Below are 13,769 nucleotides of genomic sequence, written 5' to 3'. Positions count from 1 at the left end.
TATTATTTTTGCAACTTTCTTTGAGTCTATAATCATTTCAAAATCAAAAGTTTAAAAACAAATGGACGTATGGCTATGAGACTAACATTTTGCTGAGCGCTGGGACACATGACCACATGAAGCCATGATCACTGCCCCAGAGAGCCTAGAGCTGAGTGGACAAGGCAGAGAAGTGAACAGACAATGCAGGCTCCGTGTGATAAGTGCTCAGTGGGAGGTTGCATAGAGGCTCAGACAACACCAGGAAGAGTATGACTTTAGATCGGGGGTGAAGTCAGGCAATGCTTCCCCCAAGGAATGGGTTAGGAAATTTTTAAAGTGCATGGCACGTGGAAAGCTCCTGGGACGGTGTGTGGACTACAAGCTCATGTGGCATCTGGAGAATTACACTCTTTCCAAAGACTTTTGCCCCTGCTGGATAGAGTCTCCTGGCTGTGGTGCTCTGTGGCCAGGACACCAGACATGCCTGTCTGTTGTTTCTCCTTCCCAGTGTCCAACAAGCACCCGTTCGTGGACAGCAACCTTCTCTACCAGTTCAGAATGAACTTCCGGCGGAGGCGCAGACTGATGGAGCTGCTCAATGAAAAATCGCCCTCGTCTCAGGAAACTCATGACAGCCCCTTCTGCCTGAGGAAGCAGAGCCATGACAATCGGAAATCTACCAGTTTTATGTCCGGTATGTCAGTTTCATTGTGTATGCGGTCACGTGCGTTTGTCTTTTGAGAACTAGTCTAGTGATGCCTCACTTTTGTGAAAGGCTGTTCTCCGGCACCTTTTTATTTATTCATAACCAAAAAGTATGGGGGAAAAAAAAAAACCCAGCATGACCATATTGTTCCTGGGCAGTCCATTTAGATGTCATGAAAACATAGTTATACCAAAGTATTTTTTTTTGTGATAGAAATTTTCTTAAGCTCTCATGCTACCTTATTTACTTTTCATTTATAAACAATTCTTACATATCATTAATGATCCAGTTTTCTAAATCAGAGCACTGAAAAGCTCTATGTTTTAATAGTGAATAAGGACATGTGAGGGCATATTGAAGTAAAAGACTACTGATTGTCAACCCGGCATGAAGGGGTGACCCAGAACAAAGAAAAATTGTGAGAAGCAAGCAGAGGAGCTCATAAAGCTAGGACACAGTCCCATATTTACAGTGACCCCTGCCAGAAATGACACTGACAGGTGTCGGCAAAGATAACCCCGCTCATCCCGAAAAAGTTAACTTGAGGTGCCCTTCTTTGAAGAAGCAGAAGTGCTTAAACGGCTATCTTCAACTCCTCTGAAAACTTGGCATGGATCGACCCAAGAAACTGGTTGGTCTAAGGTTTGGATGATCTGGGCTTTGCCTGAAACTCAGGGCACAGTGAAAATGTGTGTCTTGGTTACTTACAGCAGGAGGCAATGAGAACCCTTGCAGCCATATTGACACCTTTCTGTGCCCCCTGGCACTGAGCTAAGCTTGCTTGCATAGTTTTCCTCTTTAATTCTCACTATACCCTCAGAGAAAGGACTTTTCTTATTCCCGTTTTGTGGGTGGAGAAACTGAGGCATGGAGCAGTGGAGGGGTTTACCCAAGGTTACAGAGCTAGAAAAGGGTGGACGAGCCGGATCTCACACCAGTTCTGTCTTAACTCCAGTGCTTCTGCCCCAACCCCCATCATCCCGCAGACAGAACTAGGGTGGAAGAAAGAAGGAAGCAAGAGCCCCTAAGGGAAAGTGAGGACTAGCAGCTGGTCAGGGGCCCAGTCTGTGCTCAGACACACCCCAGGCGTGTGTCCCCTTTGGGCTGCAGCCTTCTGCAAATGCAGAATAACTCTTCCCGTTCTCTTCTAGCACTAAGCTCTGCCTGTGTCTTGTGGTCCCGATAGAACCTGAAAGTGACAGTGATGAAAAGGAGGACAGAAGGGACGTGGTCACCACAAAAGCCAGCATTTGTTTGTTTCCCACGTTCCAGGCACTAAGCGGGGACTCTCCGCGGCTTCTGTCATTTGACCGTACACCTTCCTCTCTCCTCTCCCTTGTTGAGAGCCAAGCACTCTGTGGGAAAGAGAACCAGACCCGACTGCTGCCCCACATACACTTTCAGAGCTAAATATGTGGTCTTACGTTTTAATCTCCCTCGTCCATGGCTCTGGGTGATTAGTGACTTCATATTAAATCAGGAGGCTTTATTATTACTGTTAATCTGTTAAGTGTCAAGCCGGGAGGTAATTTACATCCTTCCAGGGACTGGGAGGTAATTTACATCCTTCCAGGGACTGCTCAGTGCATAAAATAACATTTTATGTGCCTGAGTACATTCCCATTCATGATATAATACACTCTTCCTACCCATCCCGTGGGATCACATTATTCCCACTTCACAGCTGGGGAAGTTGAGGCTCCAAGAACTGAAACGAGAAGCAGACTGCAGTTGAAATTCTTGTTTTTCTTTCTTTCTTTCTTTCTTTCCTTTTTTAGATTATTTATTTATTTAAGAGAGAGAGAGAGAGAGAGAGCTCACAAGCAGGGGGTAGGGACAGAGGTAGAAGCAGGCTCCCCGCTGAGCAGGGAACCCAAGGCGGGACTGGATCCCAGCATCCTGGGATCAGGACCCAAGCCGAAGGCCCCTGCTTAACCGACGGAGCCCCCCCAGGTGCCCAAATTCTTGCTTTTCTGATTCCAAGGCCAGGGTGCCTTTTCCTGGCCGGCGGGACTGGCCTGGTGGTGTGTGGCGGCGGCAAGCCGGGGTGCGCTGGGGAGGGGAGGCGAGCGCCCCCGTGACCCGCTGTGTTTCCCGCCCGCACAGTCAGCCCCAGCAAGGAGATCAAGATCGTGTCTGCCGTGCGGAGGAGTAGCATGAGCAGCTGTGGGAGCAGCGGCTACTTCAGCAGCAGCCCCACCCTGAGCAGCAGCCCCCCGGTGCTCTGCAACCCCAAGTCCGGTGAGTGGCCGAAAGGCAGCCCCGTTTCTGGCAGTGACTGGGGGGTGGAGGGGGGGCGGGTGTGCAGGCGGGGTCGTCCGGGGCAGCAGAGTTTCAAACGGGGTGGGGGGAGACTCGTGAGTGGGAATCTGGTGCCAGCATCCCGTCCAGCGGAAGGGAAACATGGAGGTTTGGGCAGAGAGAGGGTCAGGCTGCCCCACTGACTCCAGGGGGAGCTCTGGAGTCGGGGTGGCCCTTCAGAGTTGTCCCAGCTTGGGGTGACATGGCCAGGCCTGTCAGCCCTCGTTTTTGAGCAGTCATTCGATGTCAGCTGCCCCTGGGGAGGAGGGCAGGACTTTGGGCAAGGCAGCTCCTTCCAGAGGCGGTTGGGAAGACAGTGGAAGATATCGGCCGCCCCGGCGTCCGGGAGAAGCCGCACGGTCCTAAGAGGGTTTGTGCCGATGCAAAGATCTTTTGGGTCCCAGCACCCCCCCCCCAAAAAAAGAGGCACGGATCTGTGCAAACCCTGCGCTCTCTGAGAATGACTCCTGGTGCCTTGCGGTTTCTGATCCTACGCATCGAACTGCATGGCCTTTACGTTCCGGAAAGAAAAGTCTAGGCGCCATGAGAGACTGTGGACTCTGGAAAACAACCTGAGGGTTTTGAAGGCGGGGGGGGGGGGGGGGGGGAGGTTGGGGGAACCAGTGGAGGGCATTAGGGAGGGCATGGATTGCATGGAGCACTGGGTGTGGTGCAAAAACAATGAATACTGTTATGCTGAAAAGAAATTAAAAAAAAAAAAAAAAAGAAAGAAAAGTTTAGACCCAAAGATGGGTGATGAGCTCGTGCTTAAAAACATTTCTTCCTTGACGCCGTCGGTTCTTCAGTCCGCAGGTTCCTGTAACTCCCAGATACAGCCGGCTTCTCACTGCCCCTTACCCACCGCTCTGCCGGGGTTAGATTGCATGGTCCATCGTGCCAATAGTCACTGCCTTGAAAACACCCTCAACTCCCTTTTTTTCACGCCCTGTCCAGTATATCACCTTCAGGGAAGGGACTTTGTTCCTTTGGCTCATGTTGTTCTCTCATCACCACATTTGGGGGTATAAAGATGGAAGATCATGACCCCTTCCCTCCGTGAACCCATCATCTCTCTGGGAGGGGGCAGAGAATATACATGTTAGTAAGGACAAATAGATATTGGTCAAAGGGCTTTAGGAGAAACTGTTATGTAAGGCTGTTATCTAGGCAAATGGGTATTTTACCTATTTTACCATTTTTTGCTACCTTCTGGAGGGTTAGCTGAAAGAGTAAAATCATAATGAATGAAGAAACTGGCCTCCACACTGACTCTGGCTAGAAAATCATCGAGCCCCCATGTGTTTTCCAATGAACGAGCACTGCTGATACAGTAGAATGAGAAGGCAGGACGTATTCTTAGAAATAGGCTTTTTGAAGCCTAGATCGAAATCTGACACGTGTAACCTAGCGTTAGAAGCCGTAGAGTTCAATTTCAGAAAAGGGTCAGCCAGGCTAAAGCCATTTTTTTCTTGCTTGCATTTGCATACAATGGTAGAGTCGGAGCAAAGTGTTAATCACTTAAATGAACTACACATCCACCTTTCCTGGGTGGGTTTGCCCTGTCTCCTCTTTCTTCTCGCCCCTTGGCTCAAAGGGGAAAGTATGCTGATAAGCAGGCAACAAAGAAAGGTCAGGTTGCCTTTTTTGGGTCTCCATTGTGGTTGTCCCAATTGTCTTAACTGTGCTTCATAAATCCTACATCTTACCCATATTCTGACACGCTTCTCCCTAACTCTTGGGAGGGTTCCCAGGGTGCAGTGAGCTCATGTGTGATTTTTTTTTTTTCTCAAGCAGATAATCAGGGCTTCACAGTAAGGCACTTAAAGTTAATCATTATATTTACATCTGGATGTATTTTTTTTTAGTACTGTGTATAAATGCCCTAAGCCAGCCAAAAAAAAAAAAAAAAAAAGAACTACCAGATATTACCATGATTGATGTTCTTGTAATGAGCAAATAACTTCCAAAGGACACAAAAAGAGAAAGCTAAAGGATAACTCCATGGGCTTCAAGATTTCTATATTTTTCAACAGAAGAAAGGGCAAGTGTATTAAAATATTTTAATTTATAATTTATTTTATTTTATTAGTATGGTGGTCAAATATCACAGTACAGTGTGATTCAAAACCATGACGAGCTATGATCTCACACCTGTTAGAATGGCTATTGTCAAAAAGACAAGAAATAACAAGTGTTGGCGAGGACGTGGAGAAAAGGGCACCCTCGTGCACTGTTGGTGGGAGTGTCAATGGATGCAGCCACCGTGGGAAGTAGTATGAGGGGACTTCAGGAAACTAACAGAGAACCATCATATAATCCTGCAATTCTGCTGCTGGGTATTTATCCAAAGGTAGGAAAACGGAAGCTTGAAACGTTATCCACATGTCCACGTTCGTCACATCCTTATTACAATAATCAAGACACGGAAATGACCTAAGGGTCCATGGCTGGATGAATGGATGATACAAGATGAGGGATATGACACAACCGCATATCATTGAGTCATTAAAAAAAAAGAAGGAAATCCTTCCATTTGCAACAACATGGGTAGATTTTGAGAGTCTTATGTGACGTGAAATTAGCCAAACAGGAAGACAAATATGTGGTCTCACTTATATGAGGAATGAAAATGGGAAAAAAAAAAACAAAACCCCAAACTCACATATCCAGGGAACAGATTGGTCGTTGCCAGAGGAACGGGTGAAGATGGGCAAACAGTACAAATTTCCATTAGAAAATAAGTAAGTCCCAGGGTGTAATATATAGCATGACCCCTACAGTTCATACTACTGTGTTGTCCATTTCAGAGTTGCTAAGAAAATAAATCTTAAAGGTTATCACAAGAGAACAAAAGGTTGTAACTATGTGAGTTCATAGGTGTTAACTGGACTTGTTGTGGTGATGGTTTGCCAAAAATACATACATATATTGAACCATGATGCTGTAACCTGAGACTAATATAGTTTTAGATGTCAATTATAGCTCAATAAAAAGAAAGATTATGTATATTAAAGAAGTGGACAGTAATATTACAGTAATAATATAGTAATATCATGGTAATATTACAGTAATAATAGATATTACAGTACAGTGTGCTTTCTATATCCAAATTCATACACCCAGAAGTGGTTTTGGGGAGGAGGGGGGACTTGTCTGATAGGAAATTAAAAAGTCTAAGTTCTCAACTGTGGACCTCTTTTCTTATCTCCTGTTCATCTGAGAGGTTCTTTTCTTTGATATTCAACCTGCTCCCTCTTTTGGGGAGAATGTAAATTCATGTTCTCTTTTATGAGCTTTATAAAAGCAACCAGTCATCCCAGCCACCTGTCATCTCAACGAGAAGCACTTCATTGCCTTTGACAGAGAGAGGGTCTGTTAGGGCCATGCTTCCTGGTGGGTCATCGAGGTCTTGCCCTGTGCTGCCTTATCTTTTTCTGCTGTACCCTTGTTCCAGGACTGGCCCCTGACCTCTGAATGCTGCCAGCCAAGGGAACCAAAGGCTGGCACTTTGCCAGGTTAGGGGCTTGGTCTTGGCCCTTCATGTTTCTTTGGGATACCCAAGGTCATGATCTCTGTCTAACTAGGTAAGGAGGCTCCCTGGGTCCCCATTCACTGGCTTCCCTGGATGGCCATAGCAGTCCCCTCTCAAGTTCTTAGTGAGCCCAGGATGGATGGAGACATTCATTACGGCATATTGTTCTGTTTTATTTTACTGTTGATGTTGTTGTTAATCTCTTACTGTGACTCATTTCTACAATAAACTTGATCATGAATATGTACACGTAGGGAAAAATGTAGTATCTCTAGGACTCAGTGCTACCCGTGGCTTCCAGCAGCCACTGGGGGTCTTGGAATGTGTCCCCCACAGATAAGGAGGGACTACGGTATTGGCAGAATTTCAGGCCACCTGCAAGTCAGGGATTGGCTGCTGGCTTTGCCATCTTGCTGGGCAACAGCAGTGAGCTGATAACAATAGATGTCTTGGGAGGACAGCTCACCACTGCCTTCTGGAGTTTCTGAGCCCAGCCTTCTGCTCATGGAGAGAGAGCATGGGAGGACCCATGTCGCAGTGGCTGCTGGGCCGTGGTATTCAATGCCCGAGTTTGAATCCTGATTCTGCTACCCATGAGGGCTGAGATCCTGGACAAAGCTATTTAACTTTTCTAAACCTCCAGTCTCTCACTAATAAAATAGGGATAATGTGGAACCTAGCTAGATAGCTTTTGTGATGACTAAATGAGATAATATATTTGGAGCACCTAGCGTGGAGCCTAGCACACGCTGAATATGCTTAACATTCCTCTAGCACCATTCCTCAGGGCAAGAGGCAGTGAGCGTGTCCATGTAGTCCAGGGTATCGATCAGGAAATAAGTAAAGCTTCCGTGAGTGAGATGAGATGTGTGCCGTATGTTGTGGGGGGTAGCTCTTGAAACATGGCTATCGGACCACTGGAGTCAAGTCTCTCTCTTAACCTTGTCCTGTTGAATACACGTCAGGATTCAAAAGAAAGAAGCATGAGCACTAGAAAACTTTTTCTTGATAGAAAAATATCAACGCAGTCCTGTGCCATTTCTTCTTCCCAGAAGTCTCGAAGTTGGGCTTAGGGTTAATCATCCTGCTCATGTTTTCTGTCTCTGTTTGGCTAGAAAGATACACTGTGAGGTGGGGATCCTTGCCATGCTTGTTGGTGGACGGTCACATACGAGGCATTCAGTAAATATCCGCTACATGAATGAACAAATGACCAGAGGGGTTTGCACCTTGACCTTGTGTCTGTCTTACAGTGTTGAAGAGACCCGTAACTTCGGAGGAACTCCTGACTCCCGGGGCTCCGTACGCAAGGAAGACATTCACGGTAGGCTCCTCATTTGGTTTTTCTCGTGCTTTCTCTCTGTGCCATGTCAACATGTCAGTGAATCAGTGTGTAGCTTAGGGACAGAGTTGAAAACCTTCTAATTTCCCTTTTGTTTTGGCATTATTATGAGAGTAGATTTTCTTGACCCTTGGGCACTAAAATGCATTAGGACTTGACATGATTTTGATTAATACAGCATTTTAAACTCCTTTTGATGTGCCCTTAAGAAAAGGTTTCCACTATATATTTAGTCTGATATAATTACAGACTTTAAGGCAAATGGCAGTGCAAATAATGCCAATAATTCCTTCTGTGTTACAGTTAATCCCCAAATTCATTTAAGACGTTAGAGGAGTCTTTAGGGGAGAAAAGAAAACTATGGGATAATCTGTTCTACCACAAGTAATGGTGCTTTTGACAATGCTGAACATGTCTTGAGTTATACAAGCCTCGGATTTTGGAGCACTGCATACCTGTGAGCCCCTCCTGGCCACCTGCCCCTTCTTGGAGGTCCTCCAGGCTTCCTTCTAGAACTACCAGCCCCACTGGCTTTCTTTAAACAGAATAAAAGTGCTTTGCTTGACAGAACCTCACGCACTCTCCATTCTCCGCCTCTTTCTCTCAGTCTCTGCACAAAACCACGTGGACACGCCCTTGAAGGCACTTCTACTCTTCCTTCAGTCTTCTAACTTTGGGGGACACCTGGGTGGCTCAGTTGGTTAAGAGTCTGCCTTCAGCTCAGCTCAGGATCCCAGGGGCCTGGAATCGAGCCCCACATCAGGCTTCCTGCCCAGCAGAGAGTCTGCTTCTCCCTTTCTCTCTCCCTCTGCCTCTCCCCCTGCTCATGCTTGTGCTTGCACTCTCTCTCTCTTTCTCAAATATTTGCCAAGGCCTGCCTCACATTCTGGGCACTGAGGAGTTAAAATAAAGATGGGGTCAGTCCTAGCCCATCAATATGAAAAAATGCATTGGAAATATGTCTGTAAAAGATAAACTATATTTGGGAAGTGAATTAGGTATAAGGAACTAGTAACCAGCAAAACCTAAAGCCAATGGAAGGCCTAAACTTTTTTTTGAGAATGTTCACCAAAATTGCACTTGCTTTCCTGCCTTGCATCAGTCTCAAGCATACGAGAAACAGTTGATTATATTTATAAGTATTTCTCTTTGGTTTTAAATGCAAATGCCCTCATTGCTAGTAATTGTGAACGTGTGTCTTCTGCATTTTAGTTGGGTATGTATTAGAGACATGTCTGGGAGCTGCCCAGGGAATGTAACTGCCAAGTATGGTGATTCTATAGGAAAAGGCACCCTCTAGTTTCAAACACTTTTGGAACAGCCCCTCCTTGTAAATTGTGAACTTTAAGTACTTATTCACACTCTTTTCTTGGTAGACAAAATTGTGTTTCAAAAAAGCCAAAACTCTTCATATTCCACACCGTTGGTAATTTAAATTGTTCCTTTGGACTTCATGGATATAGCAAGATCACCAGGAAAGTATCATTGGATCCAGGGGAAAAAAAATAAACTTGGAACAGAACTTGGGGCTAGAGAGAAATTTCAACCGTGTTTTCACGATCTTCTAAATTTTCCATTGGAGTCTGATAGTAAATTGCATAGCAGCCTAAGAACGAGGCGATCTGCTGGTTATGTACTGATGAGTACACCTCACAGAGGAAGCTTCTTTCTGCCAAAAAGGTATTTTCTTGACCCCCCCCCCTTTCTACATTGATATGCCTGTGTTTGGGATAGAAGCAAAGTGTCATGTTCTCCCACAAGGTTCAGATAGAACAGAGGAGAGAGATGTCAGGACGCCACCTTAATCCTGGGCTGGTTTTCTTTCTCTTGGAAGGACAGGCAAATTGCTAGAGACCATCTGCCGATTGCTGATTGTGGTTTTCCTCTCCAGATTGTTGGTGACGCCGTGGGTTGGGGCTTTGTGGTACGAGGAAGTAAGCCATGCCACATCCAGGCCGTGGACCCCAGTGGCCCGGCAGCGGCGGCGGGAATGAAGGTACCTCCAACTGGGCAATGTCTGAACACCTCTAGCCTCGTTTCGTTGTTTGTTTCCATCTGTACGTTCCCTCCCTGAGTGGTTTGGTCCCATTTTGGTGAAGTTTCCTTTACCCTTTCTGAAGAGGGTTGAATTGAAGCCAAGAGTGTGTGATGTGGCCACCAGGAGGAAAAGGTTTCCTGTCACTCTGATGGGGCCTCATTTGTCTCCGGCCTTTGCTTGGTTAGTCTCATCCCTCCCCTCCACCAGTACTGAGTTTGAACAAAAAATAGTAGCTTTTTTGCTCAAGTCTTTTTTTTTTTTTTAAGATTTTTATTTATTTATTTGACCCAGAGAGGAAGAGTACAAGCAGGGGGAGAGGCAGGTAGAGGGAGAGGGAGAAGCAGGCTCCCCACTGAGCAAGGAGCCTAGTGCAGGGCTCGATCCCAGGACTCTGGGATCATGACCTGAGCCAAAGGCACATGCTTAACCGACTGAGCCACCCAGGTGCCCCACTTTTTGCTCAAGTCTTATATGATAACTCTACTGCTTTGGTTCCATAAAAAGTATACTTTGGGGGCATTTATGCAGTCAGTGGAACATGCTTAGACCATGGGAGGCAGCAAGCAGTGAGCAGAAGAAAACAGAAGTCATGGGATTTGGAAGAGGAGATCTGGGATTCCCATTTTGGTTCTGCTAATTTCTAGATCTTTGACATTGAACAAGTCCTGTAACTACCTCAGAACCCGTTTTATCCTTTCTCAAGTAATATATTTCCTTCTGCTGTTAAATATGTGGAAACTCTTTATAAGGTGCAGAGAATGACACAAACATCAAACAAATTGAATGAATTGTGGAAGATTTTTGAAAATAACTTTCAATATTTTATGGTTCTAAAGTGATGCATATAAAGTCAAGAAAATCTAGAAAATACAACAGAAGAAAATGTAGAAAATGTAGAAAATACCAGCAGAAGAAAATAATTGCTTGTAATCTTTCAAAACTCAGATGTAACCACTATTTACATTAAATTTTTTAAAGATTTTATTTATTTATTTATTTGACAGATATCACAAGTAGGCAGAGAGGCAGGCAGAGAGAGAGGGGGAAGCAGGCTCCCTGCTGCGCAGAGAGTCCAATGCGGGGCTCGATCCCAGGACCCTGGGATCATGACCCGAGCCGAAGCCAGAGGCTTTAACCTACTGAGCCACCCAGGCCCCCCTACATTAACTTTAAACGGTTTTATTGGGGTGTGATTGATATACTGTAAAGCATAGTCCTGTTCACATTTTAATTTCTATCTTCCGACTTCTTATATTATGTATATACATATACACACATACATCTATATGTAAGGATATATGTGTGTTTGCATATGTGTGTATGTGTATATATATGTTGGTTTTTTTAAGCTTTTTAAATCGGAGTATAATTAAGTACAATGTTATAGTAGTTCCAGCTGGACAGCATACTGATTTGATAATTCTGTAGATGACTCGGGGCTCACCTGGGTAAGGGTAGTCACCATCTGGCACATTGTTTTTATTTACACAGAAATATCATATAAGAAGTTGTTGAGAGCATTGGTTTTCTATTTCAAAACACCTTTACCTGGGGTGCCTGGGTGGCCAGGTCAGTTAAGCACCTGACTCTTGGTTTCAGCTCAGGTCATGATCTTGTGGTTGTGGGATCAAGCCCCACGTCCGGCTCTATGGTCAGTGCGGTGTCTGCTTCAGATTCTCTCTCCCTCTCCCTCATACTCCCTCTCACTCTCTCTCAAATAAATAAAATCTTAAAAAAAAAAACAGAAAACACCTTTACCTACCCCAGTTTTCTTCTGTCATCTGTAAAACATTTCTCAGGGGATATTTATGTCTTAATTATCTGGGCCTGTGGGAGGAGGCAGAAGGCTTGAAAGCTACAGATCATTCCTCTGCTCATTTCTTCAGCAGTCTCATCCTCTCCCATCGTCAGTCCTTTTCCTGGACCAGTAAACCAGTCAAGCGACAGGCATGGCTTGGGTCTTCACAGCTCGGATGTCCAGCACTTACCCTCCGCTGATGTGCCCACTGGAAAAGAAAGCTGGGCAGCAGAGACCAGCTCAAGGGTACACAGACCACAGATCACTGCTGGTCTGGGTAATCAGTGCTATAGGATTAGGGGTTGACTCCTTGCCCTGATCTGAACACCTCATTCACGCAGGGAAGCCTGGGCTCACCAGGTACTGTGCTCTGGCTGAGTTGCAGAAGCCTTGTTGGCCAAGTCCGCCTGTGTGACAGGCCCTTCCTCCCTGCTCCGTCCGCAGCGGGCACAGCACCAAAGAAACTCAGAGCGGGAAAGTTGGCTGGGAGCAGAAAGGGCGAGCACTTGTCTCTGTGCCGAGGCTGAATTTGTCATTTTCTAATGGAACTCTTGGCCCGGGGAAGAGTTTTATATTTTATTTCCATAGTAAAGCACCTAGTAGAAATTATTTTTGGCAGAATGCTTCAGTGCTAAGCATGTGCTCACTCACATAGGGCTTTGACCTAAAGCATGTTTGCTTTGGGGAAAGTGATGGACTTACGCTGCAGTCGAAGACCTTGTTGTGCTTGGCCATGTAATTGATTGTAGTCTGTCTTTATTGATTAACATGAATTACTGTTCTAGGCATTGTCGATCGGTCCATTCATTACGTCCTTAGTGTATATACCCCGATAAGTGAGTAACCTGATAGGTTTTTTTCCAACGTCATAAGCTACTATTTCATATGGTTTATAGTCTCAGTTTCTCCAGGCGTGTACAATGGTTTTCATATGTTTTTAGAACAATGCAGGATTTATTAGAGCAGCATTTCCAAAGTTGTACTATACAGCTCTCTGGTCCAGCAAAATATACTGACCTGAGGTTCTGTGATCAAAATTAATTAGTTAATTAATTAATTAAAAGAGAGAGTGTGTGCATACATGCCCACAAGCCATGGGGAGTGGGGGCAGAGGGAGAGAGAGAGAGAGAATCTTAAGCAGGCTCGATGCCCAGTGCAAAGGTTCCATCTCTCAACCCTGAGATCATGACCTGAGCGGAAATCGAGTTGGACACTTAACTGACTGAGCTGCCCAGGGGCCCCTGTAATTAAAATTATTTCAAACTGCCGTGCACTTTAGTGCCCTTTCGGAAATTCACAAAGCACGTTAGTGTATTAAAAATTCTGGTAAGTCCAGCAGGCAAAAACCTTATTTAAATTGTCTAACACAATGCTTTATCATTTAATAGAAACACTCAAATGAAATCTTATGATTGTTAAGATATAGCATTAAAACTGTTCAAAGAGGGGCACCTGGGTGGCTCAATCAGTTACACGTCTGACTCTTAATTTCAGCTCAGGTCCTGAGACGGAGCCCCACGTCAGGCTCTGCGCTGAGCACGGAGCTTGCTTACGATTCTGTCTCTCACTCTCCCTCTGCCTCCTCCCCCTGCTCTCGCTGTCTCTCTTAAAAACAAAAGTAAAAACAAAAACAAAAACAAAATGTTCAAAGAAACTGCTTTTGGTCAAACTGTGTGTTGAGATGAATATCTAGAAATATATTTTTGAATTGTATTGCTGGTTGAATGAAAAAGGCAGAGACTACCATGCCCTTCCATATCCATGTAATTTAACTGTGTATATTCATTTTAATTACTTAGCACGTTATTTTTCTCGAAGAAAACATTGAACTGTTTCCTATTTTACCATATTTACTTGCCCGCGAGTAACTCCACTTACATAAAAATCCGTTCCTATAATCCAGTCCCAGAGGCTTGTTTCCACTGACCTGTCACATTGCTGCTGCCCTTTACCCTTGTCCAGGAAAAGTGCAGGGTGGTGTGTCTGGTTGTGCTGAGCCCCGGGAGGGTAGGAGGATGGGACACCAGCCCACGGGAGCGTACCCACTGACCTGCTTGGTCTGGGTGGTAG

At 45.2% G+C, this 13,769-nt stretch overlaps 1 protein-coding gene across 3 annotated transcripts in view; it reads left to right on the top strand.

Annotated features, from left to right (window-relative positions):
• Nucleotides 1–13,769, top strand: part of DEPTOR (DEP domain containing MTOR interacting protein) — a 131,412-nt gene that overhangs the window by 87,383 nt on the left and 30,260 nt on the right. For all 3 annotated transcript variants that reach the window (XR_013966688.1, XR_013966689.1, XM_080800925.1), the window contains exons 5-8: nucleotides 491–676; nucleotides 2,795–2,929; nucleotides 7,775–7,845; nucleotides 9,755–9,859. Coding sequence is in view for 1 of the 3 variants with exons in the window: in XM_080800925.1 (XP_080657051.1) it covers nucleotides 491–676; nucleotides 2,795–2,929; nucleotides 7,775–7,845; nucleotides 9,755–9,859 (497 nt within the window). In the remaining 2 variants the exon portion in view is untranslated. The remainder of the gene's footprint in view (nucleotides 1–490; nucleotides 677–2,794; nucleotides 2,930–7,774; nucleotides 7,846–9,754; nucleotides 9,860–13,769) is intronic.

This window comes from Martes martes (assembly GCF_963455335.1).
Source record: "Martes martes genome assembly, chromosome: 4".
Lineage (NCBI taxonomy): Eukaryota > Metazoa > Chordata > Mammalia > Carnivora > Mustelidae > Martes > Martes martes.
This window is presented reverse-complemented; position numbering and strand designations above follow the sequence as displayed.